Source organism: Notolepis coatsorum (assembly GCF_963971535.1).
Source record: "Notolepis coatsorum genome assembly, chromosome: 6".
Lineage (NCBI taxonomy): Eukaryota > Metazoa > Chordata > Actinopteri > Aulopiformes > Paralepididae > Notolepis > Notolepis coatsorum.
The window spans coordinates 90,644,642-90,671,161 of NC_140170.1; the positions used below are offsets into that span (position 1 = coordinate 90,644,642).

At 41.7% G+C, this 26,520-nt stretch overlaps 2 protein-coding genes across 2 annotated transcripts; both read right to left on the reverse strand.

Annotated features, from left to right (window-relative positions):
* Window positions 1-441: 441 nt before the first annotated feature.
* Window positions 442-8,282, reverse strand: rdh5 (retinol dehydrogenase 5 (11-cis/9-cis); the record flags this gene model as incomplete). The annotated part of the gene is made up of 6 exons (XM_084316832.1): window positions 8,272-8,282; window positions 5,419-5,500; window positions 4,875-5,197; window positions 2,697-2,955; window positions 2,298-2,461; window positions 442-662 (listed from the first exon to the last, which is right to left on the reverse strand). Exons 2-6 carry the CDS (start codon window positions 5,448-5,450, stop codon window positions 442-444), a joined length of 999 nt encoding a protein of 332 aa, XP_084172958.1. The 5' UTR covers window positions 5,451-5,500; window positions 8,272-8,282.
* A 2,487-nt stretch (window positions 8,283-10,769) lies between these two features.
* bloc1s1 (biogenesis of lysosomal organelles complex-1, subunit 1) lies at window positions 10,770-19,272 on the reverse strand. Its single transcript, XM_084316690.1, has 4 exons — window positions 19,108-19,272; window positions 18,854-18,926; window positions 14,118-14,250; window positions 10,770-11,939 (listed from the first exon to the last, which is right to left on the reverse strand). Exons 1-4 carry the CDS (start codon window positions 19,166-19,168, stop codon window positions 11,829-11,831), a joined length of 378 nt encoding a protein of 125 aa, XP_084172816.1. The 5' UTR covers window positions 19,169-19,272; the 3' UTR covers window positions 10,770-11,828.
* Between the last annotated feature and the right edge of the window lie 7,248 nt (window positions 19,273-26,520).

The following is a 26,520-nucleotide window of genomic DNA, read 5'->3' on the forward strand; positions in this document are numbered from 1 at the left end:
TTCCAACAGCTTTATTTTTCTCTAATTTGTGTCCAACAATAAGTTGATCAGTGCATTCAGTTCTGACAAACACTTTTTCCTGATGTAACCTTTTACTTTTTGTACATTGCTCCAACCTAAGGAGCATAAATAATGGTGACAAAAAGCACAACTTGGCATCGTTAACAAATAAACACAACAATTCAAATGTACAGGATTCCATTGTTTCCTTTCCTGTGGTCTAACTGGTTCAAGTAGACATACAGAAGGAAAGGGAATTTACCTTTACATATCAGATTGTGTACACACCGATAGAACCACAACTTCATTAGATAGAACACAGACCACACACAAGACGCCTTGTAAGCCTTTGTAAGTCATGCTCCACAGTAGTAATAACAATAATAATCTTGAAGACATCAATTCAAGCTATTTATTATCATGCATCCTCCAAACTCCCGCTTACACACTCTTTGAAGGACGTGGCATCACCAACTTCAGTCCAATATCGACGACACAGGAAGGCATATAGGAGAGGGGGATCCAGAGGAGCTTGGCGTCCCAGCCGGCGCTGTATCTCGTACGAGGGTGGGCGGCGGTCAGCGCGTGCTCCATGCAGTTAGTCACTTTGGCCAGGTCCGAGTCGCACACGGCGTTCATGATCAGACGCTGGATCTTGATGTCTGCAAATGAGGCAAGAAAAAGATGTTCTTGCATTTATGTGCATATTGCTGCTGTTCTCGTACAAATCCCCTAATTCCCTTTTTGTCATCTTCTTTCATGCCCATAATGCCAACAGAACTAATTGAAATATTATAATATTTTGTATTTATTTTATTTATATATTTTTCAATAAATAATATAATAATAATAATAATAATAATAATAATAATAATAATAATAATAATAATAATAATAATAATAATAATAATAATAATAATAATAATAATAATAATAATAATAATAATAATAATAATAATAATAATAATAATAATAATAATAATAATAATAATGAATAAAGCTTCCTTGAATCTGGGGAACATGCATGACTGTATTGTGCCACTAGGGGGCCCCGTGATTTTTTCCCCGTAGCCTCTGTTTGCAAAGACGCTCTCTGATTGGCTAGCCCGTGTACAGCGAAGACCCTCTCTGATTGGTTTAGCTCCGAAGGGCTCTGGGATAGAAATGTCCGCCTTGTACATATATATTCTCTGCTTCGAAGTGGTTATGCTTTGGCCCTCTTTCGAAGTGGGTTATGCTTAGAGTTATGGTTAGGATGCGTTGGCCCTCTTTCGAAGTGGGTTATGCTTAGAGTTATGGTTAGGGCCAAAGCATAACCAGTTCGAAGCAGAGAATATATATATGAACAAGCGGAAGAGACCAATCAGAGAGCGTATTTTCTTCTTCGCTGTACGCGGGCTAGCCAATCAGAGAGCGTCTTCGCAAACAGAGGACACAGAAAAAAATCACGTGGGAGAGACTAGGCCTCTGGAATACTGCTCTGGAATACACATTTCTAGGGCCATTTGATAAAGGATATCTGAATAAATTGGTGCCCCTGTACTTAAAACAATATACTGTTATATGCAATATATTCCTTTCAAATAAAGTCATGCTTGCATGGGCACATAACCCAAGTGACATTAGTGAGATGACACAAATAATCTCTGGGCATCTGATCGTTATGTTTTAGTCTAAATGTAAGTTTAATTATTTATATTCCATCACCTCTTTTGGTTTACAATTAAATTAAACACCGGATTCAAAATGCATTATTCCCTTCCCTGCCTAAGAACCTTTACAAACTAGGCAGCACATTAAGGACAGCAAATCGAATAAAGCTAATTGATTGATTGTGTCCTTGGTATGACATTGTATAGGGTAGTAGTACTTTTAAACAGCTTGTTGTTAAAAGACCTTTTTCAGGTAACAACTCTGGCCAAATGGCAAGGACTACCGGCATGTCATTTCCCCCCAGTGCCCAAATAACATTTCAGACAATCCACACCAAGACTAGGCTAAACACATTTTCCAAGATGGGACCTATCATTTAAAAAAAAAAATCATCAATCATAGAATAAGCCTGCTTTTCTTAATACATAACTGCCTTTTTGGTGAGTGAATGTTGTTCTCTGATAGCAGAAAGCAGAAACTGGATACAATCAGAGTGAGTCAGAAGAAAGGCAGATACAGAGAGGTGACGCATCGCAGCCAAATCTACAGGATTTGTGTTGCATTTCACTGCACTTGAAGCCATTGTATCGAAGTTCAGAATTAAGTATACAGTATATTAACAGTGTACTGTGTGATGTACTTACACTTCTCAAGGTACTTGTCACCATAGCTGTCTTGTACTTCCGGGGTGAGCTGGTTCCACAGGCGATGGAGCTCCCTCTCAATGGGCTCCAGGCTGGTGACAGCAGTCTTGAAGAACCCTGGCTCAATGATGCACACCTTGATGCCAAAGTAGCAGATATCTCTCCTGAAATATGGAAGGTGTCAAGAGATGTCTGTAGCATAACTACTATGCAATGCCTATACGTTCCATGCCATCTACAACAGAAGCTTGAAATTGATTTAGATTACAGATTGTTTGCTTATTATGCTCAAAATGTAAATCTGTCTCTGGGAGAAATGGTTAAGCGGACTACTATAATATAGTAGATAGATGTCTTGGTATGGTCTTTTGTGGTGTTTGAGAGATAATGTTGGTCTACCTGAGGCAGTCAGAGAAGGACTCCACGGCAAACTTGGAGATGCAGTATCCACCGCCATTAGCAGCAACCCTACCGAGCACCGAGGCCACATTCACGATTCGGCCGCGCCCCTGCTTGATGAGTGGCATGAAGGTCATGGTCATGGCAATTACTCCGTTCATGTTGACCTTTAATGTGCTGTGGTAGTCCTCCACCTTCATCCACTCTGAAGGGCCCATGGGTAGTGAGCGTCCGGCATTGTTCACTATGCCCCACAGCCCTAAGAAACGGAATAAAAAAGAAAAACAGGGGGGATGTCATTGGTCAGGGCTGCAGATCTGATGACAAGTTTGAGGGGGGACGCAGAGTAGGGGGGTCCAGGGGCATTGTCCCCCGGTTGAAAATTTTAATGATTTGAATATGCAAATGAAGCTTTTAGGAGTATTTTGAAACTAGAATTACAGAGCGGGAGTAGATACACTACTCTTGATAGCACATATTATTCGGGGGGGACAATTCATATTTTTTCAAATTTGGGGGGGACATGGCCCCCCCCCCCCAGGATCTGCAGCCATGGGGATGGTGGATTTTATCATATGGGGACATCATTTGTGCTGATAATGGCACAGAGGGTGAGACCAACTGTGTACTGTACCTTTTGATTATTGTAAGCACAAAGATAATAAACTTCTAAAACAACATTAATTATGTTATTAATTGGAGTCAGTCTCCGCCCTGGCTGCCAGGGGACCCTGATGTAAACAAGGCGAAAGTCTTTCTCTGGTCTGCATCCCCTTAACAATTGTGTGTATTGAGCTGTACTGTATTGTACCCATTCTGCAATCTGTTAATAAAGTTTTCAATCAATCAATCAATCATGGCACCACTGCTCTTACAGTTAGGGTCAAAAGTGGTTGTAATGGAAGTCTATGGTCTTGTAGGTTAACAGTCCCAATTTAGCATTTTGTACAATCCAACAAAGTCAAATGTGTTTCTAGAATATTGAATTATAGTGTATTTAAAAAAGCAGTTACTGGTATATGATCAAAACTGGTATCTAAATGGTTGATTTTCAATTGTGATTAATTAAATCATTATGTAAATTAAACAATAACCACTTCTGAAAAAAAGGAGGAAAAGAATGAGAAAAATATTGATCCATCATAATTTAATTGCAGTTCAAATACAAATATTTGATCTTACCATTCCCAAAGTTAGTTTTTTTAACAGGGCATCAAACGTTTTTCCGTGTCCATGTGCGTTTTAATCTTAACAGGTGGGGTACCAAATCGGGCCGTCCGTGCGCGGAATGCACGCAAGTCACGGCAGTTTGCGAGCGTCTAGCAGCTCGGGGGTGCATTCTTCGCCAAACATATAATTATACCGTTCGAAAGATCCATTTGTTGCCGTTCGATTGCCACCTCACTCGACCAATTCCATGCCTCAGTTCTCGAGTTACATGACGATATGTCAGGCGAGCATCTTTTTACGCACCGCAGGTCTTTGAAACCCGGACATTTTCATGAATTTATAAAAAAGAAAACGGACGCCCCGGACAAGGCGTGAAAAGAGGACATGTCCGGGCAAAAGAGGACGTTTGGTCTCCCTAAAATAGCAGTAATACCATGTTCATAGATAAAAATGACATAAGGGATGGGAAGGGGGGATGGCTGTTTTAGAAGGGGGATGATATTGACTGTTTTTATTTCAGGGGGGATGCCATCCCCCCTCATCTCGAGTACTACCTTCTTGATCTCGGCACGAGGCGCCTGTTCCGTGACATGAATCTGCTCTAGATCAATTTGGTCCACTTGTAGCCTATTCGCGGGACAGTTTAATATTGCTGGACAATATTTACTTACTCATAGTATATATTTCGATTCCAGTGTTTATTGTAACCATATTTATTGTAATGTATAATATAACTGATAAGGCATACAGACCCTCATCTGCACCTTTGATCACACTGCCTACTTGCTCAAATGTGTATATTCTGTTCTGCGTTCATTAGATTGTTTACACTGCCTATTATTTTTTCTTTTCTACTGTACTATAATTGTATTGCCTGTATTTATGTCTTCTACTATAACCCTGCCCATACCTGTACCCCACCCCCCACCCCCTCCCATTACTGCTATAATGCCTACATTTTCCCAAGGGGATCAATATAAAAACATCTTATGTCATCTTATCCCTCACCCTTATTGCCGACCTCCTTCTTGGTCCACTCCATGGCTTTCTGAATGCTGTCCTGATTGGTCACATCCAGCAGCACAGTCTTAAGGTTCTGCCCAGACACCCTCTTCAGGTCATCAGCTCCCTTTTCTGTTAGACAGCCGGCCAAGACGTGGAAACCTCTGCGGTCCAGCTTCCTGCACAGCAGGTTCCCGAAGCCGGAGTCACAGCCGGTGATGAACACATGCTTGTCCTTGATGTTCGCAATCTGCAGGCTGTCCCGGTACAGCCACACGAGCAACCATAGGACCACGAAGGTGCCAGTGATATACGACCACGCCCTCTCCCTGTCACAGATTTTAAAACGAAGAACAACTTGTTTAGATGAATTCCTGTTAGCCATTACATTTTTCAAGAATGTCCTTTATATGTAACAAGATGCACAACCTCATTTAGAACCAAGTAGACCAAGGCATACAAATAATTTACAGCAATGTGTAGATTTGTAGGCCTTTTAGAGTTCATTCATTACATTAAGTGCAGGATAGTGATGAGCAGTATATCTTACCCTAAAAGTTCATAGATATACTCTGTATCCATACTGTGTCCAGACCCAGGAGAGGTGGTTTTATGGAGATTTTTTGTAGTTGCTAAAAAAGCAGAAAAGATTAATGTCAAAATTAATTAATTTGGATTAAAAACATACTTGTGCCCTAAGCGAGTGTGGCTGAGAGAGTGAAGGCCATGTTTTAGCGACAAAGCGGAGTCGGGCGCTGACCCTGGGGGGTCCGGGGGTGGTAGTGGGGGAGGAAATAAATATATATTTTTATGTATATATATATTAGTGCTGTCAATAGATTTTTTTTTTTTTACTAATTAATCTCACAATTTTCTGTAATTAATCTAGATTAAAAATAGCATTTTTCTACTTAAAACCGAAGCGTGTAACAGATATTTACTTGAGTAAAATCATGGAATTCATGTCAAATCAACACAAAGAAAGTATTTAGATTCAAAGACTATTTTAATAGCTTTCTTTGAATAGAGTTTCTCTCCTGTGAAATACAAATGTTCAACTAAACCATAAACATTGACTCAGCTAGACCTCTTTCTTATATCCGTGGCACTAACAGAAATAAAAACAACCCAGGCCTATGTTAAAGTGCAGTATGGCTTAGACTCTAAGCCATACTGCACTTTAACATAGGCCTGGGTTGTTTGCCTTAGAGGACGATAATGTCTTGTATGAATTACCAGTAATATAAATCATATTAACAACAAAAATGTATTCCATCTTCATGTCAGATGATTTTCAAAAAGGTGCATGAGTCAATGCAAAAAAAGAACAAGCAAATACTGCTGAAAGTTCAGAACGTTGAAGATTTTTCACTCCATAGATTAATCTAGATTAATTTATTTTAATGCTTTAAATAATTTAAATTAATCTCCAAAGTTAAAGCATTAGCCTTAATATATATATATATATATATATATATATATATATATATATATATATATATATATATATATATATATATATATATATATATATATTGTCTGTAGTAACACAATTTTATTTTTATGTTGTTTTATTGTTTGGTTATTTCCATTGTCGTTATTGTTATTGTTGTTACTATGTCCTGTGAAGTCCTGTTTATTGTTGTTATTACTGTCTTTGTGTTGTCTTGTTTCATGTAAAAGAAAAAGAAAATAAATGTTTAAAGAATTATCAAAAAATAAATAAATAAAAGGATAAGCACTCAATGAAGAAACCCAATCACATTGCTAAAAGAAAGTATAACATGCCTACTTATACTAGGAAACTACACACTATGGAGGTATTATATGGCCCATAACGGTACACAAACAGCATTGCCAACTTCAACAGACCCATTAGACTCATAAAGAAATGACAAAGAAAGTCTGAGAAAACAGATGTGGATGTGGATCTGGATTAGCTTGGCTAATATCAGAAATATCTCAAATCCATTCGCCCATTTGACAATACATTTACTGAAGTGTTCTACTGAAATGCATTGATGGAGGCTTCCCTAACCATTTTGATAATAGCAGCATTCAACTAACCTGATAACTTGTCTCAGCATGCTTGTACACAGCTGTCTACTGAGGATCTCCGTTGGAAGACTTTCATGTAATGCAACAGTTGTGAAGACACATGCAAGATCTTTGGCTAATGCTCTTATGAAACAAAGAGAACCATTGGCGAGAGGATAGGGAATGAAGGAGGGAGGGTGGGATTGTTTTGTAGAAAAGACTTAATTCCTTCTCGTTGCTCTAAACCTATTACGTTTCCAAGCTTAGTGTGGGAAACTTGGATATTTTGATATAATACTGAATGACTTGTATTATAGAAGGACAAGACTGCTAATATAAATAGTAGCCCTCATCATCCACATATTGTACACATAGGTGTTATGTTATGACAAGTTTGTATACATTATTAGGCCATATTTATCACAAAGCAATGAACAGTATAACCATCAGGGGTGTAAAAAGTACCCAGAAATTATACTTAAGTGAAAGTATGGGTACCGTCTCAAAATCGTACTCAAGTAAAAGTCAGAGTATCTGGCTAAAAACACACTTGAATATAAGTAAAAAAGTTTCTACTTTTAAATGTACTTAAGTACTAAAAAGTAAAAACTTTTTTCCTGACTGTCTATTCTTCTGATAGCAGGTGTTTAATCAAATATCCCCGCTTTCTAGTCTTGCACAAGGACCAATCAGCATGGGTATGGGCGGGTTCATTTTCCATTGATAGGGATTTGATTGGCTGTTTTTAAATAAAGTGCGGCCACAGGTTTAATAACGTTAACGTTAGTTCGACCAGAGAAGCAAATATACGAATTTAAATAGTTGGACCTGCAAGATTTGCACTTTGTAGGTCTGCATTTTAAATGTAAGGAGTAAAAAGTATGTTTTTTTTCTCTGAAATGTAATTGAGTAAAAGTACAAACCTAATAATACTTGAGTAAAGTACAAATGCCCAAAAACAGTACTTAAGTATTGTAACAAAGTACAATTACTCAAGTACTTTACACCCCTGATAACCACCATAGATTCTAGTTGCTTGATGCTTCGCATAACATGCTTAACTTTTTGATACATTTTCAGATTAAATTGTTTAGCTGAATAAGCACAACAAATTAAACTGTGACCATTTTCAATATAAAGTATTGACCAGTGATAACTCTGCTAACTCTGGCACATTTACATTGATGTGGAAACTGAAGATGTTGATTAATGTGCACTGTCCCTGGGTAAAAGTAAATAAAAAAGGCAATTTAAAAGAATGTGATTGGTGATGAAGCCCTGATGAATCATATTTTTGAACTACAATGAAACGGTCATGATGGAAAGACATTACATGACAGGATTCTGTTCAAAAGATGTATCCTACCTTTCCCCCCTTTTCAAATGAATGGATGTCCGGAGGTTCTCCCTCCCCTTCAGTCCCTCTGTTGTACAGCTGGCCTCTCTTACTCCAGTGTGAGACTGGCTAAGAAATGGCTTCATCCTCACGGTTTATCCTTTAAGACAAGTCGCAATTGGTAATCTGAAATCTGTGAGCCTTTTGGTGTGTGTGTGCACGTGAGTATGTGTGCATGTTGGAATTGCAGAATAAATAATGCATTGTACAACACACACCCATTGCCTTTAAAAAATATATCATTTGCTCTTGTATTTATTATCCAACATTTCTTGCCAATGTCTTTACAAGATAGATCTTACTATTTATTTGAATGTTCAAACCCACATGGTAAGCAACGTTATATTATTATATTATAGAACTGGAGTTCTCAGAGGATTAAAACAAATGTACACTAATCCCTCATGTATAGAGCTTGTGTGTGCCTGAAACGTGTATATAATCGTATTGATTCATTTGTGTCACAAAAGGCTACACCTCAATCTTCATTCATAAAAACCACAACCATGGTCAGAGCGTGACCGTCCACAATGCATGCAATTGTAAACAGTCAAACGGCAACAGGTGTGCAAATTAACCTGTGGGAGCTGACAAAGCTGTACAGACACTAGAAAAACCACCACCAGATGAGGACAGACCTATCCAAGCACAACATAAGCAACAATATACACGTTATTCAAGGTCAATAGTGTACAGGGTCAAAGTAACAACAATATCGTCAAGTGTATACACATATCAATATCCTAATGCAGTCACAGTATTTTAAGGAAAGGTATAAAGCTATAGGTATTCATAGTATTCAGTATTCATAACATTTCATATAAACCAATATGGCAATTGTTGGCCATGGTTAATGATAACCACCTGTTCATTGATTACAATCACCTGCTGTTTTCCGACCAAATATGTATGTGATAGAATACTATGACTTGTTAGTGACTAGCCAAGTCAATAGCCAAGGTTACAAAAAACAATGATAGGGTCAAGTCAACAACAATGAAATGTGCCATAGAATTATCCTAGTGCTATATAAAAGGTTTGAAGCTAAAAAATAGTATTCAGCCTGTCAATCTTAAACACAATCATTTTGGAATACTAGAAGCCACCTACACTACGGTTATTATAGGTGATTCATTCCTCAACAAGAACCAAACAAATCAATTCATAGTGATACTATATAATGAAAATAAAAGTACCTTGTGAAAGCAGTGGTTCACAAACCTTTTCATGTCAAGGACTCACAATTTATATGTAACAGGCCATGGACACTCATTTGATAAGCTATTTGTTTGAAGATATGATTTCATGTAAAAAATTCTATAACCGTCTATACTCTTGGTGCAGGTAACAGGTGAGAGTGAAGCCTATGATCAGAATAATCATTTATACATTCTCTCATTGCACTTGCTGGTGAATATAGTAATAGTAATATTATTTTTAACTATTCCCCTGGACCCCATCTTGAGACCACTGCATTAAAGGGGCAGTTCACCCAAAATAAAAAATAAAGATAAACATATGTTTCCTCTTACCCGGAGTGCTATCCATTGTGGGACATAAGACTTGCTTTCTCACAAGGGCATCGTCTTCATCCCCTCCCCCTCTGTATATAATCGATCCCCGAGTGGGGGGGGGGGTTTGAGGCCTTTTTTCTCAGCTGATCGGTTTCCAGAAAGGTCTCCAGCCATATTCTCTACTTTGTTGTAACATTTGATATTCTCTGGTTAATAAATTGTTATTAAGCGGATCCACTTGACTGAGTAAGTTATTCATAATATTTACTATCTACTACACCATCCATCCAGATAGTTTTGGAGATGTCTGCTGTAAAGATGTCACCACTCCAATACAATGTACCTGAATGGCACTCGTTTTGTGGCTCTCAAAGTAGCAAAAATATACATTTGAAAAATTCAAAAGCTACTTTTTAAAGAAATCATGACCCAGTTACTCAAGACAAAGCACAGACCTTGTCGTGAGCAGTTTCTACATGAAACTGCTCACAACAAGGTCTGTGGATTATCTTGAGTAACGGGGTCATGATTTCTGGAAAGAGACATTGAGTTTTTCGCCAATTTGAGCACCACAAACCAAGTGCCATTCAGGTCCATTGTATTAGAGTGACAGCAGACATCTTTACAGCAGATATCTCCAAAACTAGGCGAATCACGGCAAAACGATCTGGATGGATAGATAGCATTCCGGGTAAGGGGGAATCCATTTGTTTAAATGCATATGAATGACATAGGGTTGGTTTTTGTAATGATATTCATATGCTGTATGGTATATGGTAAATTGTGTCTTGACATCAACATCATAGTAAGCTCCAATGCTAGTTACCAAACAGAAACAATGTGGTGAGTCAACTCAGCTGCCTTGTGACGTAGCTTTCACTAACAGCATCACACATTCCTTTGATGGATTAATTATATTTCCACCTGCTCAAGAACAACACAAAAAGTGCAAGTTTATCATGACTTTAATATGAACGATGCTGCATCACAAAAAGGTAACAGTTCAAAATTGTCCCATAAACACAAATAGGCAAAATTACTGTAAGCAAAACATACTTCATAAAAGGGATTAAATGCTGACAATGGGGCTGCCTTTACAAATATTAGACCAGGCACGAATGGGGCTGCTGAGTAGTGTTGAGGTCTACAGTAAGCACTCTTACCACCGCAGAGACCCGGGTTTCGATTGCCGGCAATGGTGCCTCCGGCTTGGCGACTCCACGTGTATCGGAGGAGGCATTTGGTAGTCTACACCCTCCCGAGACTGACAGTAGGGCAGCACAATGGCCAGGAAGGGAATTGGCATAACGGACAAAAATTGGGGATGAGAACAAATAACAATTATTTGCAATAGCTGTGACCTTTTTGCAATAGGCCACTCCCACTGACAGGCCCCCTTTTAGCAAATTGGCATGAACACACATACCTTCATACACAATCACTTGACCTCCCTGCCAGATTTCAGACTCCTAGGGCAAAAACTGTGGCCGCTAGACGGTGGGGACATTTTCGTGAACCGACGGGGTGATAGAGCTGCTGGTCACAGTAAAAAGGGTGCCACGCAAAGCAGACCATTATAAATTAATCAAATGTCTCCATGCTTACACACCGCATCATTTGTTCAGTTACCATGGGTTTTTATTTGCTATCAAATCTTTAATTTCTATCAACATGAAGCCATAAACGGTAGGCCCATTTCACACACACGACTAATAAACGTAATACAACTTGACCACCGCTGTGTGTGGTTGCCATGGTTTCTCGTAAACAATGTCAGTGGTGACATTAAAAAAAAATTCTATATGTACATTGTTAAATATGGTAGCTTTTCCACAATAGCCAAGCCAGTACTGTTTGAGCCCACTATGGGAAAGTGATTTCTGCCAACAAACAGTTATAATATTGCTGGTTAGGGTACATTCCAGCCAGATATCTGTTGAAATCTGGTGTACTCCAGTGTTGCTACAGTAGTCTCTGTCAGCCAGCAGTCCTTCATGTGTCTTTCCAGAATGTCTATGAGGAGGCCGACTGAGGCTGACCCTTGTGTACGTACTCCAGGGCTGTGGCGATGGTTCTCATGTCCATCTCAATGCTGCGCGCCCAGTTCTCCACATCCCCGATTTCCTGTTCCACAGAGGGTTGAGTGATAATGACGAGGGTTATCAAAATGTCTTAGGCACCAAGCATATGTTATTATGTACAAAAATCGGTGGAAAGAAATAAAATATCACTATCAACTAGGGATGTCCGATATTATCGGCCTACCGATATTGGCATTAAAATGTGATATCGGAAAATATCGGTATCGGTTTTCAAATATATATATATATTTTTTTTACATTTCTATAAACTTTATTTACCCAGGCAAGCAAGTAAGAACAAATTCTGATTGTATTTATTGTCAAAAGTATGCATAATGTTGTGTTAATTCCACAACAAGAGATATGTAATGTTAATTTTACCTGAAATTATTCCGTTTTCGGAGGGGGGGGGGGGGGGGGGGGGGGACCCTGCATATATCGGTATCGGTTGATATCGGTAATTAAGAGTTGGACAATATCGGTATAGGTAAAAAAGCCAATATCGAGCATCCCTACTATCAACTCTTTTCCTCCAGCCCATACATACACATGTATACCTTGGAGGACTTGGTAAGTGCAAGCTGTATGCATCAAATCAAAGCATGTGGAAATCCATTACTCAGTTCCTTGCTCCTACCAATTCAATCACGTAGTGGTCGACTTAGGACAAGACCCCTGATAGTAATTAAGCCGCTTGCAGTAAATTGACTACAGAGACTAGACAAATTGTCTAGGACGACTCACTGCCCTTACCATCTAAACATTCCAACACGAATTATCTCTTTTTAAGTCCCTCATTTACAGACACCAATTGCCAATTCTAATGTCTACCAAATATCGGTTGTAACAATACAATTGGACTGATAAGAATAATGAAAATTGCATTTATATAGCGCTTTTCTAGACACTACTTTACAATGTAGGGTGGAAATTGCCTCCTTCACAACCACTGGTAGCACCCAACCGGTGATGTCGGCCGGGTACCAACTGTCTGCCGATTTATCGGGTACATGGTTAATGGCGGTGCCGTGACGAGCATGAGAGCATTGTTCTTCCGCAGTCAGAGGCAGCCGGCTGTAATGTGGATGCCCTCTGACCATTACCATTCAGATTTTGGCAACACTAACGTCAGTACTACCACACCAGCTAACGTTAGCTAGCTAACTAGCAACATCAAAGCGATGTGGTAGTCCTTACATCAGCATTTTCTTCGCCGATGTGTAATTTATATGTTTCCCCTCTGAAAATGATTGAATATTGAGATGCTAGGGCAATGGTATGGTGTTACCAGAGTAATGACTAGAAGGCATTTACATTGCAGCATGCCAAGGAAACTATGAAAGAAGGAAGGGTCACCACGTCACTGTGTAGTGCATGAACACACATTGGTGCCAAGTGTGGAAACTTTCAGTTTGGCCGACATTGCGCGCAAAACTTCACCCTGGACTCCGGTTTTCAAAGACCGCGGTTGCAGTGTAGCAAAACCCCGGTTGTGTGTGGGCGAACAGTGCAACTGCGCACATACAATCACGGTTACATAAAACCCAGCGTTCGCGTGGACAGGGGCTGAGTTGAATGTGATCTGCCATCTCCTTGTTTATGACCTGTCATTTAAACAGGTTATTACCTGCAATTTGTTGCGTTGTTAACTAGCCAACGTTTGATATATTGGTTATTTTTCCTCAAATAGCTTGTATCTCCATGCATCTCCCATAGGCTTCAATAGAACTGGCACCAAGCAGCGCATAGAATGCTGGTGTTAGATGTGATGACCCTTTACTTATTTCCTAATGTGAAACACTGTGATTTACCATACCTTGCTACCTGTCTATATTTTTTATGCTCGCTTATGCCTGTATTTTTGACTGTTGTGAAGCACTTTGAACTGCAACCTCTGTATGAAAAGTGCTATACAAATAAAGTTATTATTATTATTATTATTATTATTATTATTATTATTATTATTATTACTTGCAGCATGCTGCCCTTTTGAACTCGGAAATAGAAAACCCTGTGACGTCACGGTCTTCCTGACGCCTATCAAATGTAAAGGATAATGCTCTACACTTCATTAACATAATAATTAAACAGACACAAAGGTTGGTCCTATTAAAGACGAGTTCCTGTATGAATGTCAAAGGAGGAGATAGATGTTAATCAGCATTTCAATTAGCCCGTCCTACATAAGATATAGTGACTGGTAGACAGAGCATTAGCCTACCTTCAGCGCCTGATTGAAGCCCTCTACCATACTGATCCACTGAGCCGTCTGCTTTGAAAACTGGCCGGCCTGCACCTGGAGGGTCTTCACTTCATGGTCCAGCTTACGTTGATTGACGTACGCCTGGGCAACCCTGGAACAAAATGGAAAACAACAACGAGCAGACATTGAGATCCATCAGTCTGTAGAACCTAATTAAGCCATTAATTACATTATTCAATGGAATAATGTCATTCAATCATTCACAATTACCAATTGTAACCATGGCTCTAAGTATTGCTAGCTCATTGTCTCATGGTGATTCAATAGTGACCTCTGGCCTAATTAAATTCGAGCTAGCCTCAAACGCATTCTCCAAGGGTTTTGACCATGATCCTCTTTCCATAAAAGGGAAAGGTTTCTGGCTATGATCCTTTTTCTATAAAAGGAAAAGGTCTGGTGCGGCACAACACCGGTCTCTGCATCCAACTGTTGCACTTTAATCTGCTTGTCTTGGGTTTCCTCATAACATTCACAATGATTTAACATTCCAAAAGTAACACTTACAGTTATGTCACATGTTGAGCCTAGTCTGCTGTGCCAGGAGTTTGATTCGTTCATTTTTAAGCCTTCTTTCACACCTGCCTTATTTAGTCTGGAGCATTTACCTCCTTGGTTTGGTTCATTTGAGGTAAGTGAGAACACCCTAATCTAACTTGGGTCCACACACCCTGGTCTGCCTGTACAGTGCCCTGGGCTGAACAACATTACTACCGACTACAATATAAATACTATGGAGGCTGCCATTTGGATACTTAAAAATAATATTCAATAAGTCAGTCAATAAGTAAAGTAGTGACAATTTGAAGTGTCTGACAAACACACCTCTCACAAGCCCAGAAAGATATACGCTGATTGATTGAAAACTTTATTAACAGATTGCAGAATGGGTACAATACAGTACAGCTCAATACACACAATTGTTAAGGGGATGCAGACCAGAGAAAGACTTTCGTCTTGTTTACATCAGGGTCCCCCATTTTCAATTCATCAGGACATATATGACATACATGACATACAGAGACAGTACTGCTACATCTATACATTTATGACATACCAGATGTGCAAATACTGTACAGTACTGTTTGTGATACAAAAAGAGTCCAGAAAAGGGAGTATATACATTTGACGTAAAAACTGTACATTGGAGGAGGTTGGGTGGGGTTGTGTGGGGGGGGGGTTGGGTAGGGGGAAACACTGTACAAGCAAAACTGTACATTGGGATATTGACAACCATACTAGGTAATTTACATTGATGGGGGGGGGGGACACTGTACAAACAAACAAAACTGTACATTGGAATATTGACAAAACCATACTATGTAAATTACTGTACATTGGAGGGGGTTGGGTGGGGTTGTGTGGGGGGGGTTGGGTAGGGGGAAACACTGTACAAGCAAAACTGTACATTGGGATATTGACAACCATACTAGGTAATTTACATTGATGGGGGGGGGGGGGGACACTGTACAAACAAACAAAACTGTACATTGGAATATTGACAAAACCATACTATGTAAATTACTGTACATTGGAGGGGGTTGGGTTAGGACATTTACAGGGGCCAGTTTCAAATTGCAGTCTCCTGTAGGTGTTCCTTGAGAGTGGTTTTGAAAGTGGGTAGTGATTCACATTCCTTTACAGCTTTGGGTAGGGCGTTCCACATTGATGTGGCATAATTGTGAAACGTGTTTAGTCCCTTGTTTGAGCCGAATCTGGGTTTAACATGATTTGTGGAGCTCCCTCTGGTGTTGTGATCGTGTTATTCACTGACCTTTGAGAAGTATTTTGACATGTAGAGAGAGAGAGAGAGAGCTCAGAGGTCATCAATCGGCACACATGCGGTGCATGCATGCAATTCGTATCTGCGATTAACCCATCCCGTTGTCCTTCCCCCCCAAGGGCAGCCGGGAGCAGACAGGCGTCAACGTGAGCCGCGCCAGGGGACCAATCCAAGTGCTCCTGTCCGTCTTCGTCAAGGACGCCACAGCGTTAGCGATCTGTTGTTGTGCATGTTTTTCCATTGGGTTTATCTTATCGGGGGGGAAACCCTTGCGAGCACGGGGAGAACATGCAAACTCCACACAGAAAGGCCTGGGAGATACCCCACCTGGGTAACTGGCATCATGGAAACCTGGTCCCCAAGCGGGAATCGAACCCTGGACCTTCTTGCTGTGAGGCGACAGTGTTAACCACTACACCACCGTGCCGCACCCATGGTACATGGGTACCTTGGTCGTGTAGTGTATCTTGTAGACCAGGCCCATTGCAAGTTGCTGTACTCTGTCGTCTACTCTAAGCCATCCTAGTTTGTCAAAGTGGGCAGGGGTGAGGTGGGTTCTAGGAGTAAGGTCAAGCTAAGGAGGTTGATCATCAGTCATAAGTCAAATGAAATGACATATATTCCCAACATTGAGTGTTGTAGAGTTGTGTTGTAGTGTTGAGAAATGAGATATTCTCACTTTTTACTTTACTTTTTAAATGTAAATCGTGAGAGAATCGTGATTTCAATTCTTAGAGAGAAAAATCGTGATTCACATTTTAGCAAGAATCGCCCAGCCCTAATCCGTACCGAACCGTTTCAGTGTGTACCGCACCGTACCGAACGGCTGTGTACCGAACGAATACAACGGTATGTTAACCACTAACGACCGCCCACCGGGGGCTGTTTTTTTCCGCAATCTAATATAATTATTATTTAAAAAAAAATTACAAGTCGATTATTAATTTCAATATAGAATATTTGTTGACAGCCCTACAAGTACAATTAGTTACTGCACACTACATCACCCCTGAGTGGAACATGGAAAGCCAAACTTTCCCCCACTGTACCGAAAACCCGTACCAAACCAAACCTTGACTTCAAAACATAGGTACGTACCGAACCGTGGTTTTTGTGTACCGTTACACCCCTAATAAATATATATAAAAAGGATATAACAGGCAGCTCATATTGTAATTGGAATATCAGTCAAGATAATTATATCGTAATAAGATAATACCGTATTATGATAAATTGTCGTTATTATGCAGCCCTAATGATCTCAGAACTTTTCTCACCGATTCCACACAGACACTTGATAATACCAGAGTATAGTGTCAGTGGCATTTTCCTTCGTGCTATGATTAGTATGCAGCATGTTGCAAATAGGCCTATCTATCAATCAGTGACATACTTGAGACTATTTCATGGTTACAGCTTAAAGCACCAATGTGTGATTTGTGGGGAAACAGCGCCCCCTATACCCTTCTACACATTGATGGCTGGAGGAGCTACTGGACTCAGCTTTCTTCCGGACAGTGAAACAACATGCTAGCAAGGTGAATGTAGCAAATGGTGGCTAGAGCTAAGCTAACCATCTGTGATAATAGCAACAAAAACATGTTTGCTACTACAGAGTATATTAACAATAATAAATTAGCCAGTTCCTCCCCTGGTAGAAATCTGTCACAACACCCGTGTTGACATTCTGTAGCAAGTGCTGTTGTTATCCGTTTTATGCTCCAGCAATCAGAGATTTGGGGTTTTAAGTGAAAGTATGGATTGTTTATGAGTTGGGCTCAACTGGATGTTGTGCATAATATGGCTGCATGGAGAGGCTGGGTATAGAACCAACTGGATTTCTCTATCCATCTGTACCATTCAAGGCAGCCAAAATTAAATACCACGAGAATGATTCATTGGGTTTTGAGCAGCTGTTAGGTTGTGCAGCACAGCTGGATATGCCATGGGGGTGTCTGGTCATGCACAATAGGGTATTTTAGAGTGTCCTCTCCTAAGCCATGGCAGTTTTTATTTTTTTTTACATTATTATACCAGTAAATTCACATCAGATGGACCAATTATGTGGTATGACATTACAAATGGCATTCACTGACTGCAGGTAAAGAATTATATTTAAAAAGAAAAATTATATATATATATATATACACACACAAGAGACTAAATCAATCAATCAAATCCTTTATTTAACCAGATAAGCATCATTGAGATTAAAATCTCTTTTTCAAAAGCGATCTGGCCAAGAGTGTATGTATGTGGGGCATACATTATTCTACCTAATTTACGGTGTATATAGACATTATTGAATGGGGGTCAAGGTTCCTATAACGTTAACCTTTTCCCTCCTAAAGACTGTGATGGGGTCACAGTATTATACACATTTCCATGAATGAATGAATGAATGAATGAATGAATGAATGAATGAATGAATGAATGAATGAACTTTATTTAACAGATTGCAGAATGGGTACACAATACAGTACGGCTCAATACACACAATTGTTAAGGGGATGCAGACCAGAGAAAGACGTTGTCTTGTTTACATCAGGGTCCCCCATTTTCAATTCATAGTGACATTTATGACATACACAACATGCATGACATTTATGGCATAGGGACATACATGACATACAGGTATTTAATACTGTTACATTTGTGACATATACAATATTCAAATATACAGTACTGTTACCCATAGATCCTGATAGAGTATACATATGATGGGGAGGTATACATATGATGGGGAGGGGACTGTACATTAGGAGGGGGTGGGTGGGAAATAAATATACATACGGCGGGGAGAGAATATAATTTTTGTCCACTTACTCGACTACAACTACCCCAATGAAGATATGAAAAAGACAAGACAGCTTGTGAGCAGTAATGTTAGCAGGAACATCATCGTTATTCATACCCAACGTTGAGGTGGTCCACCAGGGCTTCTGTCAAGCTGGTGGCTGCAGTAATAGCGTCACGCCTGCGTCTCTCTTATTCAGAAACAGAAAATACGCATATTATAAACAGGACAATTGGCACAATGCAGCACAGTCACGCCAACTACTTTGAAATGATCACCGACTCCAACCTTTGTTTTTAGCATCACCTAGCAAGCATTAGCTAGCTACCGTTAGCGCTACAGTCCCTGTTAAGTTACCTTCTGAAACTCACCTTGGAGCTCCTTTCGCTCGTTTTGCTTTGCTTGGTGTTCCTTCAATAAACGAGACAGCATTTTTGCGTTAGTGGTCGCTGTTATGTTAAACTAAATATCATCTCATTTAGATATGGCATTTAAAATATGACAGACATGCAAACAGCACTGCTGATAATGTTACTTGTTAGCTACGTCACGAGTTCTCTTGAAAGTGGGCGGGGCAACAAAAGTAAGTAAAAAAGGAATTCTACTTCCGGGAGTAAATTTACTTGATTTTTCTAAATAAAAGTTCCAACGTCTATTATGGCTGTTAATAATAATATAAGTATATAATATAATGTATTTAATTTCAATTGAATTTCAAACCTTTATTTCAACTAGCAAGACCCTCATTTTCTGCCAAGCTTACAAAACAAAACACAGTTTATCAGCCATTTCATACATATAGACACACACAATAAATAAGAATAAACAACAGGAAATCAGCTAAGACAGTTACAAGTCGACACACAGTGGGTGGAGATCACATTTGCACATGCAGCAAAAGAAGAAAACCGTCAAAGGGCATCCCAGGTGCAAACTCAGCCGCCCGCATTACAGGATACAAGATACAAGATACTTTAATGCCACACAACTATGGTTGGTGGTAATCGTTTGCGGTACAGCATGTTATTTAAGCACTGGGACATCAACATGGAACATCAAACGCCCACCTCCCAATCCCCACAATAAATACATAAATCACTAGAACTCCCTCCACCAACCACATCACTCCTGTTCTCCACCAACTTCACTGGCTGCCTGTTAAAGTGGAGATGAAGCATAGCGATAAACACATAGTCATAGCATCAAATTCGTATTTAGATAAACCACAGAAAAAATCACGTTATAAAAATAAGGCGTTTCTAAGAAAAAACTATTTGTAATGTCCATTTATGTAGCATTTATGAACATGGGCGGCGCCATTTTGTTGCTGACGTCACAGTGTTGGTTTGGTGTATACACTGCTGGTTAGCTGCCTATAGTGAATGGGTCAGTCAGTAAATAAAATGTTGCCTACAAAACAACGGGACCGCGGTGGTTCTTTTTGTATTGCTCCTGGCTGTTCAAACTAATCTTACCGTGTGAAAGAGAGGAAAGTTGGTTAATTTCCACAAACTACCAGTGAAAAAAACAGTGTTGTTGGCACGTTGGCTCAGGCTGGCTGCACTCAGGCTGGCTGCACTCAGGCGGCGCGACCAGCCTGTTGGACAGGGAAGGAGGATCTGCAGCGAACACTTCATTGCCTCGGATTATGTTGTTGGGGTGGGATGTTTGTCCAGAAGACCACTAATCAGCTGAAGCCGGACGCGGTTCCCTCGGTCTTCGACAGACAGACCGGCCCAGGCAGTTCAGCGTCGCGGAGCATTCAGCCTGCTGGCTACCTAGCTCCACTTCAACCAGCGTCGCGGAGCATTTAGCCTGCTGGCTACCTAGCTCCACTTCAACCAGCGTCGCGGAGCATTCAGCCTGCTGGCTACCTAGCTCCACTTCAACCAGCGTCGCGGAGCATTCAGCCTGCTGGCTACCTAGCTCCACTTCAACCAGCGTCGCAGAGCATTCAGCCTGCTGGCTACCTAGCTCCACTTCAACCAGCGTCGCGGAGCATTCAGCCTGCTGGCTACCTAGCTCCACTTCAACCAGCCGAGCGTCGGGAGCTCCAGCAGCTTGTCGGTGTGCTAATAGCCTCGGCAAGCTAACGGTAGCTGGCTCCAGCAGCTTGTCGGTGTGCTAATAGCCTGGGCAAGCTAACGGTAGCTGGCTCCAGCAGCTTGTCGGTGTGCTAATAGCCTCGGCAAGCTAACGGTAGCTGGCTCCAGCAGCTTGTCGGTGTGCTAATAGCCTCGGCAAGCTAACGGTAGCTGGCTCCAGCAGCTTGTCGGTGTGCTAATAGCCTCGGCAAGCTAACGGTAGCTGGCTCCAGCAGCTTGTCGGTGTGCTAATAGCCTCGGCAAGCTAACGGTAGCTGGCTCCAGCAGCTTGTCGGTGTGCTGGAGCCTCGGCAAGCTAACGGTAGCTGGCTCCAGCAGCTTGTCGGTGTGCTGGAGCCTCGGCAAGCTAACGGTAGCTAGCTCCAGGCTATTAGCACATCGACAAGCTGCTGGAGCTCCCGACGCTCGGCTGGTTGAAGTGGAGCTAGGTAGCCAGCAGGCTGAATGCTCCGCTCGGCTGGTTGAAGTGGAGCTAGGTAGCCAGCAGGCTGAATGCTCCGCGACGCTGGTTGAAGTGGAGCTAGGTAGCCAGCAGGCTGAATGCTCCGCGACGCTGGTTGAAGTGGAGCTAGGTAGCCAGCAGGCTGAATGCTCCGCGACGCTGAACTGCCTGGGCCGGTCTGTCTGTCGAAGACCGAGGGAACCGCGTCCGGCTTCAGCTGATTAGTGGTCTTCTGGACAAACCTCCCACCCCCAACAACATAATCCGAGGCAATGAAGTGTTCGCTGCAGATCCTCCTTCCCTGTCCAACAGGCTGGTCGCGCCGCCTGAGTGCAGCCAGCCTGAGCCAACGTGCCAACAACACTGTTTTTTTCACTGGTAGTTTGTGGAAATTAACCAACTTTCCTCTCTTTCACACGGTAAAATGAGTTTGAACAGCCAGGAGCAATACAAAAAGAACCACCGCGGTCCCGTTGTTTTGTAGGCAACATTTTATTTACTGACTGACCCATTCACTATAGGCAGCTAACCAGCAGTGTATACACCAAACCAACACCGTGACGTCAGCAACAAAATGGCGCCGCCCATGGCGAAAACAGGGAAATTATATTTGATTTTTCAGACAAATAAGCAGGATTTCACATTTTATTATAGGACCCTGTCTTACACAAGGTACACAACAAACAAACTAGGATCACATTGTTCACTGCTTCATCTCCCCTTTAGTCACGCACTGACTACAAAGTATTACTACTCACCTTCAAGGCCCTCCATAACGAAGGTTATCCTATAACCCTAGTTACATGAGTTCTTGTGAGCGTTCTGCTCTGTGGGATGACCTCATCGTGGGAGCATGTCTATGTTCCCCGGGTCCTATGTTCCCCGGGTCCTATGTTCCCTGCTTGATTGATTGATTGATTGAAAATTTTAGACCACCAGCCCTGATTCCAAACTCTAACCTTAACCAACTTCGAAAGAGGGCCTAAGCTTAACCAGTTCGAAACAAGGCGGACATTAATAAGTAATAAAATAATAAAAATTTATAAAATTTTCAATCTATTAATCAATCAAGCGGGGAACATAGGACCCGGGGAACATAGGACCCGGGGAACATAGGGATGATACCCTCATCGTTACCTATTGTTACCTTGAAAGCTTCCGCTACATGCACATTCACTTGTCCGGCCACGCCCATTTCCGCCTATGCATATAAGCGACCATGCTTCTTCCTTCCCGAGTCTTAATTGACCTTCATTCGGAAGACAATCAGGGGTCCTCAGTGAGTGAGAGCAGAATGCTCACAAGAACTCATGTAACTAGGGTTATAGGATAACCTTCGTTACATTTCGTTCTTGTATCTCATTCTGCTCTGTGGGACACAGGAGAGGAGCAGGACGCGGAGAGCCTGACCAATGTCCCACTGAGGTCCCCTTACAACCATCAGAACACTGGGGAGTGTCCGGGCCCCCCCCACCCTTCCTAGTGAGGGGTGGGGGGGGGACAGGACCCTGACTGTGCGAAAAAGGGGACAGCACCCAAAAAACGCACAAGGTGAGTAGACCGCGGGACAGAAGGACCCGCGACTACCCCACCGCACGCCCCGCTCGCTACCAGGGAAACGTACGCGAAGCATAAGCTTGTGTTACCGCTCCCACACCTCGTGGGGTTGGGGTTGTTAAACCCTGATGCTGCCTGCGAGGCAAACCCCGACCCCGCAGGCGAAGCCTTAGCAGCGGGGCCTGGTGAGGTCAACGAGGCCGTGGCATCGAGACCTCCCCAGGCGTTTACTTGTGACACCACCCTTTACACCACCAGCGCATCGGACAGGACACAACAGGTGAAGGCCCTTCTCCGCCTGGCATGCCGCGAGGACCCCCTGAGGAAGAGGCTCTGAAAACTCCCGGAGGAGGAGGCTCTGTGAGGAGGCTCTCTCTCTGAGGAGGAGGCTCTGAAAACTCTCTGAGGAGGAGGCTCTGAAAAACTCCCAGAGGAGGCTCTCTCGCCGAGGGGGAGGCTCAGAAGAAACCCTGAGGAGGCTCTGAAACTCCCTGAGGAGGAGGCTCCGAAGCTCTCTGAGGAGGCTCTCCCCCATAATACCGTGGGGTCAGCTGGCATACCGGGGAGACAACCACTTCAAAAGAGGGGGTTGATCCCTTAACCCAGGCCGACAGGTAACAAGAGCAAAGCTCGACCTGCGCCTGGAGGACTGTGAACTACACAACTGGTACTCAACATTGCAAAAACAAAAGCAATGGTGTTCGGATCCAGGCACATATTAAGCAGCGATCCACAATTAAGCCTGACTCTGGCTGGTCAGCCAGTGGAACAGGTAAAAGAGGCTAAGTTGCTTGGCATGGTTCTTGATTCTGGTTTAAAGTGGACAAAGCAAATTGACAGTATCATAACAAAAATAGGAAGGAGCATAGCTGTGACAAGAAAATGCACAAAGTATTTAACACCAACCACTTTGAAAGAAGTCATCCAGGCTCTGGTTTTGTCACATCTTGAGTACTGTCCCGTCATATGGTCATCAGCAGCAAAAACACATATACAGAAACTACAAATAGCTCAAAATAAGGCTGCCAGACTAGCTCTCCACTGTTCAAAGCACACTAACATTGGAGTTATGCACAGACAATTATCATGGCTTCCGGTTGAGAAACGTCTGCAATCCCGTCTCATTACTTTTCTCAGAAATGTTAAAGTTGTCAAAAAACCACAGTATTTTTATGATCATATAGTTTACATAAGAGAAGAACATGAACATATGACCAGACAAGCTACATCAGGCCATCTAATGGCACCTAAACCGAGAACAAATCTACTAAAATCTTCTGTGACTTACAGAGCTATCATGGAATGGAACTGTCGTCTCTTCTATTGGACTTGTCTTGTGAAGTATAGTATTATCTTAACAGTTCAGTACTCTGCTGTTGTTCTGATCTAAGTTGCTGGTTACGTTACCCATAGGAGAATAGTGAGGTTATGGAAGAATCATAAAGCAGGATGCGGTGCTCTCTTCAAAAGGGTTGCATTTTATTGCATATAAAACACAAGGTAATTCTATACTAAAAGGTTGAAATCCAACAAAACTCAAGCATGAGTCTTTGTTGAAAAGAGTCTATATTCAAATCAATGATGTTCAGAACAGCGTTGAATCTATCTAGCTGACTCAAGTTCTTTGTCTGCTGAAAACCAGGAAGTTTCCGCTTTAATGTCCTTTGTTGTCGTTTTGCTTCGTTGCTATGGCGATGAGTTTCTTTGTCTGTTCTCGTTCTGCCGTCCTGCCGCTGGGGTCGGGGGTGTTTGTTCTGTGTGCTGTGTGGCCCCCTTTTATCAATGGGCAAGACACGTCTGTGTGACGTCATCAAAGGCCGTCCCCTAGACGTTTTCCCACCAATTACAAGTGTTCACAGTTTGAATCTCAAAGGGGGTTGGACTTTGTCCAACTACTCCGTTTTTCATTCTTTCAAATCAGAGTAATAGAATTAGTCGAAATTAGGCTTAATACTTTTGGTATTAAGCCTCAAGATATTTATGGTTGAATTCTGCTTGATTCCTTAAACACAGACATTTTATTCTTGACTCAAAAGCGATAGGTTTCAGATGAGAGTCACTCTTTTACCATCAAGCCCAGTTTTATAGTGTTCTAATTATTTCTTTTAACTTTATTCAATCTTCTATGCTAACAGTTTGTCTTAGTTATCATTTTAAATATGTCCAACTGGGTTCAAACAAGGCTTGATTGTAAACCTTCAATGACTCTCTTCATAAATACAACATGTTTCATCTTATTCCGTTCAGCAGCCTTTGTACAATATAACAGTCAGATTTGATTTGATTTGATTTGAAACTTAAATTCCCTCCTCCTTACAGCTGTCTATCTCTGTGTGTCACCAGAGACCCCAGCTAGATAACAGCTACGTGATGTGCCCAGCTCTATTGTTCTAACTGTGGCCAACACTTTGTATGTAAATTTACTCAGTGGTCACATTCCAAGCCCCCTCACCCACACACTCTATTCTGAGAACAGAGTCTTTAATCACATCATGTTCCCAGTATGCTTACTGTCTCAATTATTAATCATTAACTTTTATAGACTAAAAGTGTATTGCATTCATTTTGCCCATAGTTGTCTCTAGGGACATTTCTCAACACATTTTATGAGCTATAATTAGCATTATTTACGACAGAACTCATTGCCAAGCTACTTAGCTGAAATAGAATCCAAGGCCACCTTCAAGAGGAAGTTAAAGTGCCATCTACTAACGAGCATGCCCTTATGGCATAGCGGTGAAAACCAATTGACTGTTAGTTGTATTTATGTTGATGGCAGTGAGTGCTGCTCAGGAAGCACTATTTATTTGATTTTAATAATTTTATTTTAATACTTTGTTTTTACTAATAAATATCTTGTACAATATCATTCTAACTGATATTGATAATGATGTAATTGATGATGTAATTGATGTTGATGTTGATAATGATGTAATGTATTGAATATTGTTGTATCGTTGTGTGTGCCGGACCCCAGGAAGAATAGCTTTTGTCAAGTGCAAAAGCTAATGGGGATCCTAAATAAACATAAACATAAACACAGGAGTGCCTAGAGGGGCTGACTGCTAATAAACAGCACCCTGATGCCCCCCCCCCCGCCACAGGGAGGGAGGGGAGGAGCCCCTGTGGCATCCGATCCGCCCTGGCATTTCCCCCCGGAAATGCACAGGGCCCTTCGGGTTAACAGAATATATTGTACGAGCAATGCTCGCCTGCGACCCGGCGGACACTGGGTTGAACCGATCCGGTCCTTCAACGCTGCTGCACCTCTTCAAAGGAGAGGGGGAAAGGTACACGTTTAGATCAAAACACCACAGGAGGCGCCACCGAGATGGTCTGTATACGTAAAAGCACAGCTCACGGTGGCCCACCCATCGGGCGTGAAGCCCCCCTGTTGACGCTTGATCTGCCCCGCCATTTCGCCGCGGAAATGCATGCGAGCCCTCGAGCTGGCAGATACATTTTCACGAGCAGCGCACGCCTGACACTCGGCAGAGGTAAACTCCTTCCCGGCCGAATGCATAAATGCCGTTATGCTGTTCGGACAGACCAGGGTGCGCTGGTCCCTAAAAAGGCTGTTTCAAATAAACACTTGAGAACATGCCCAGGGCCAGGCACTGACATCGGTCCCTTAGGACGAAGCGCTGATATCGAACAGCGTTAGGCTCGTAAAACCTGAG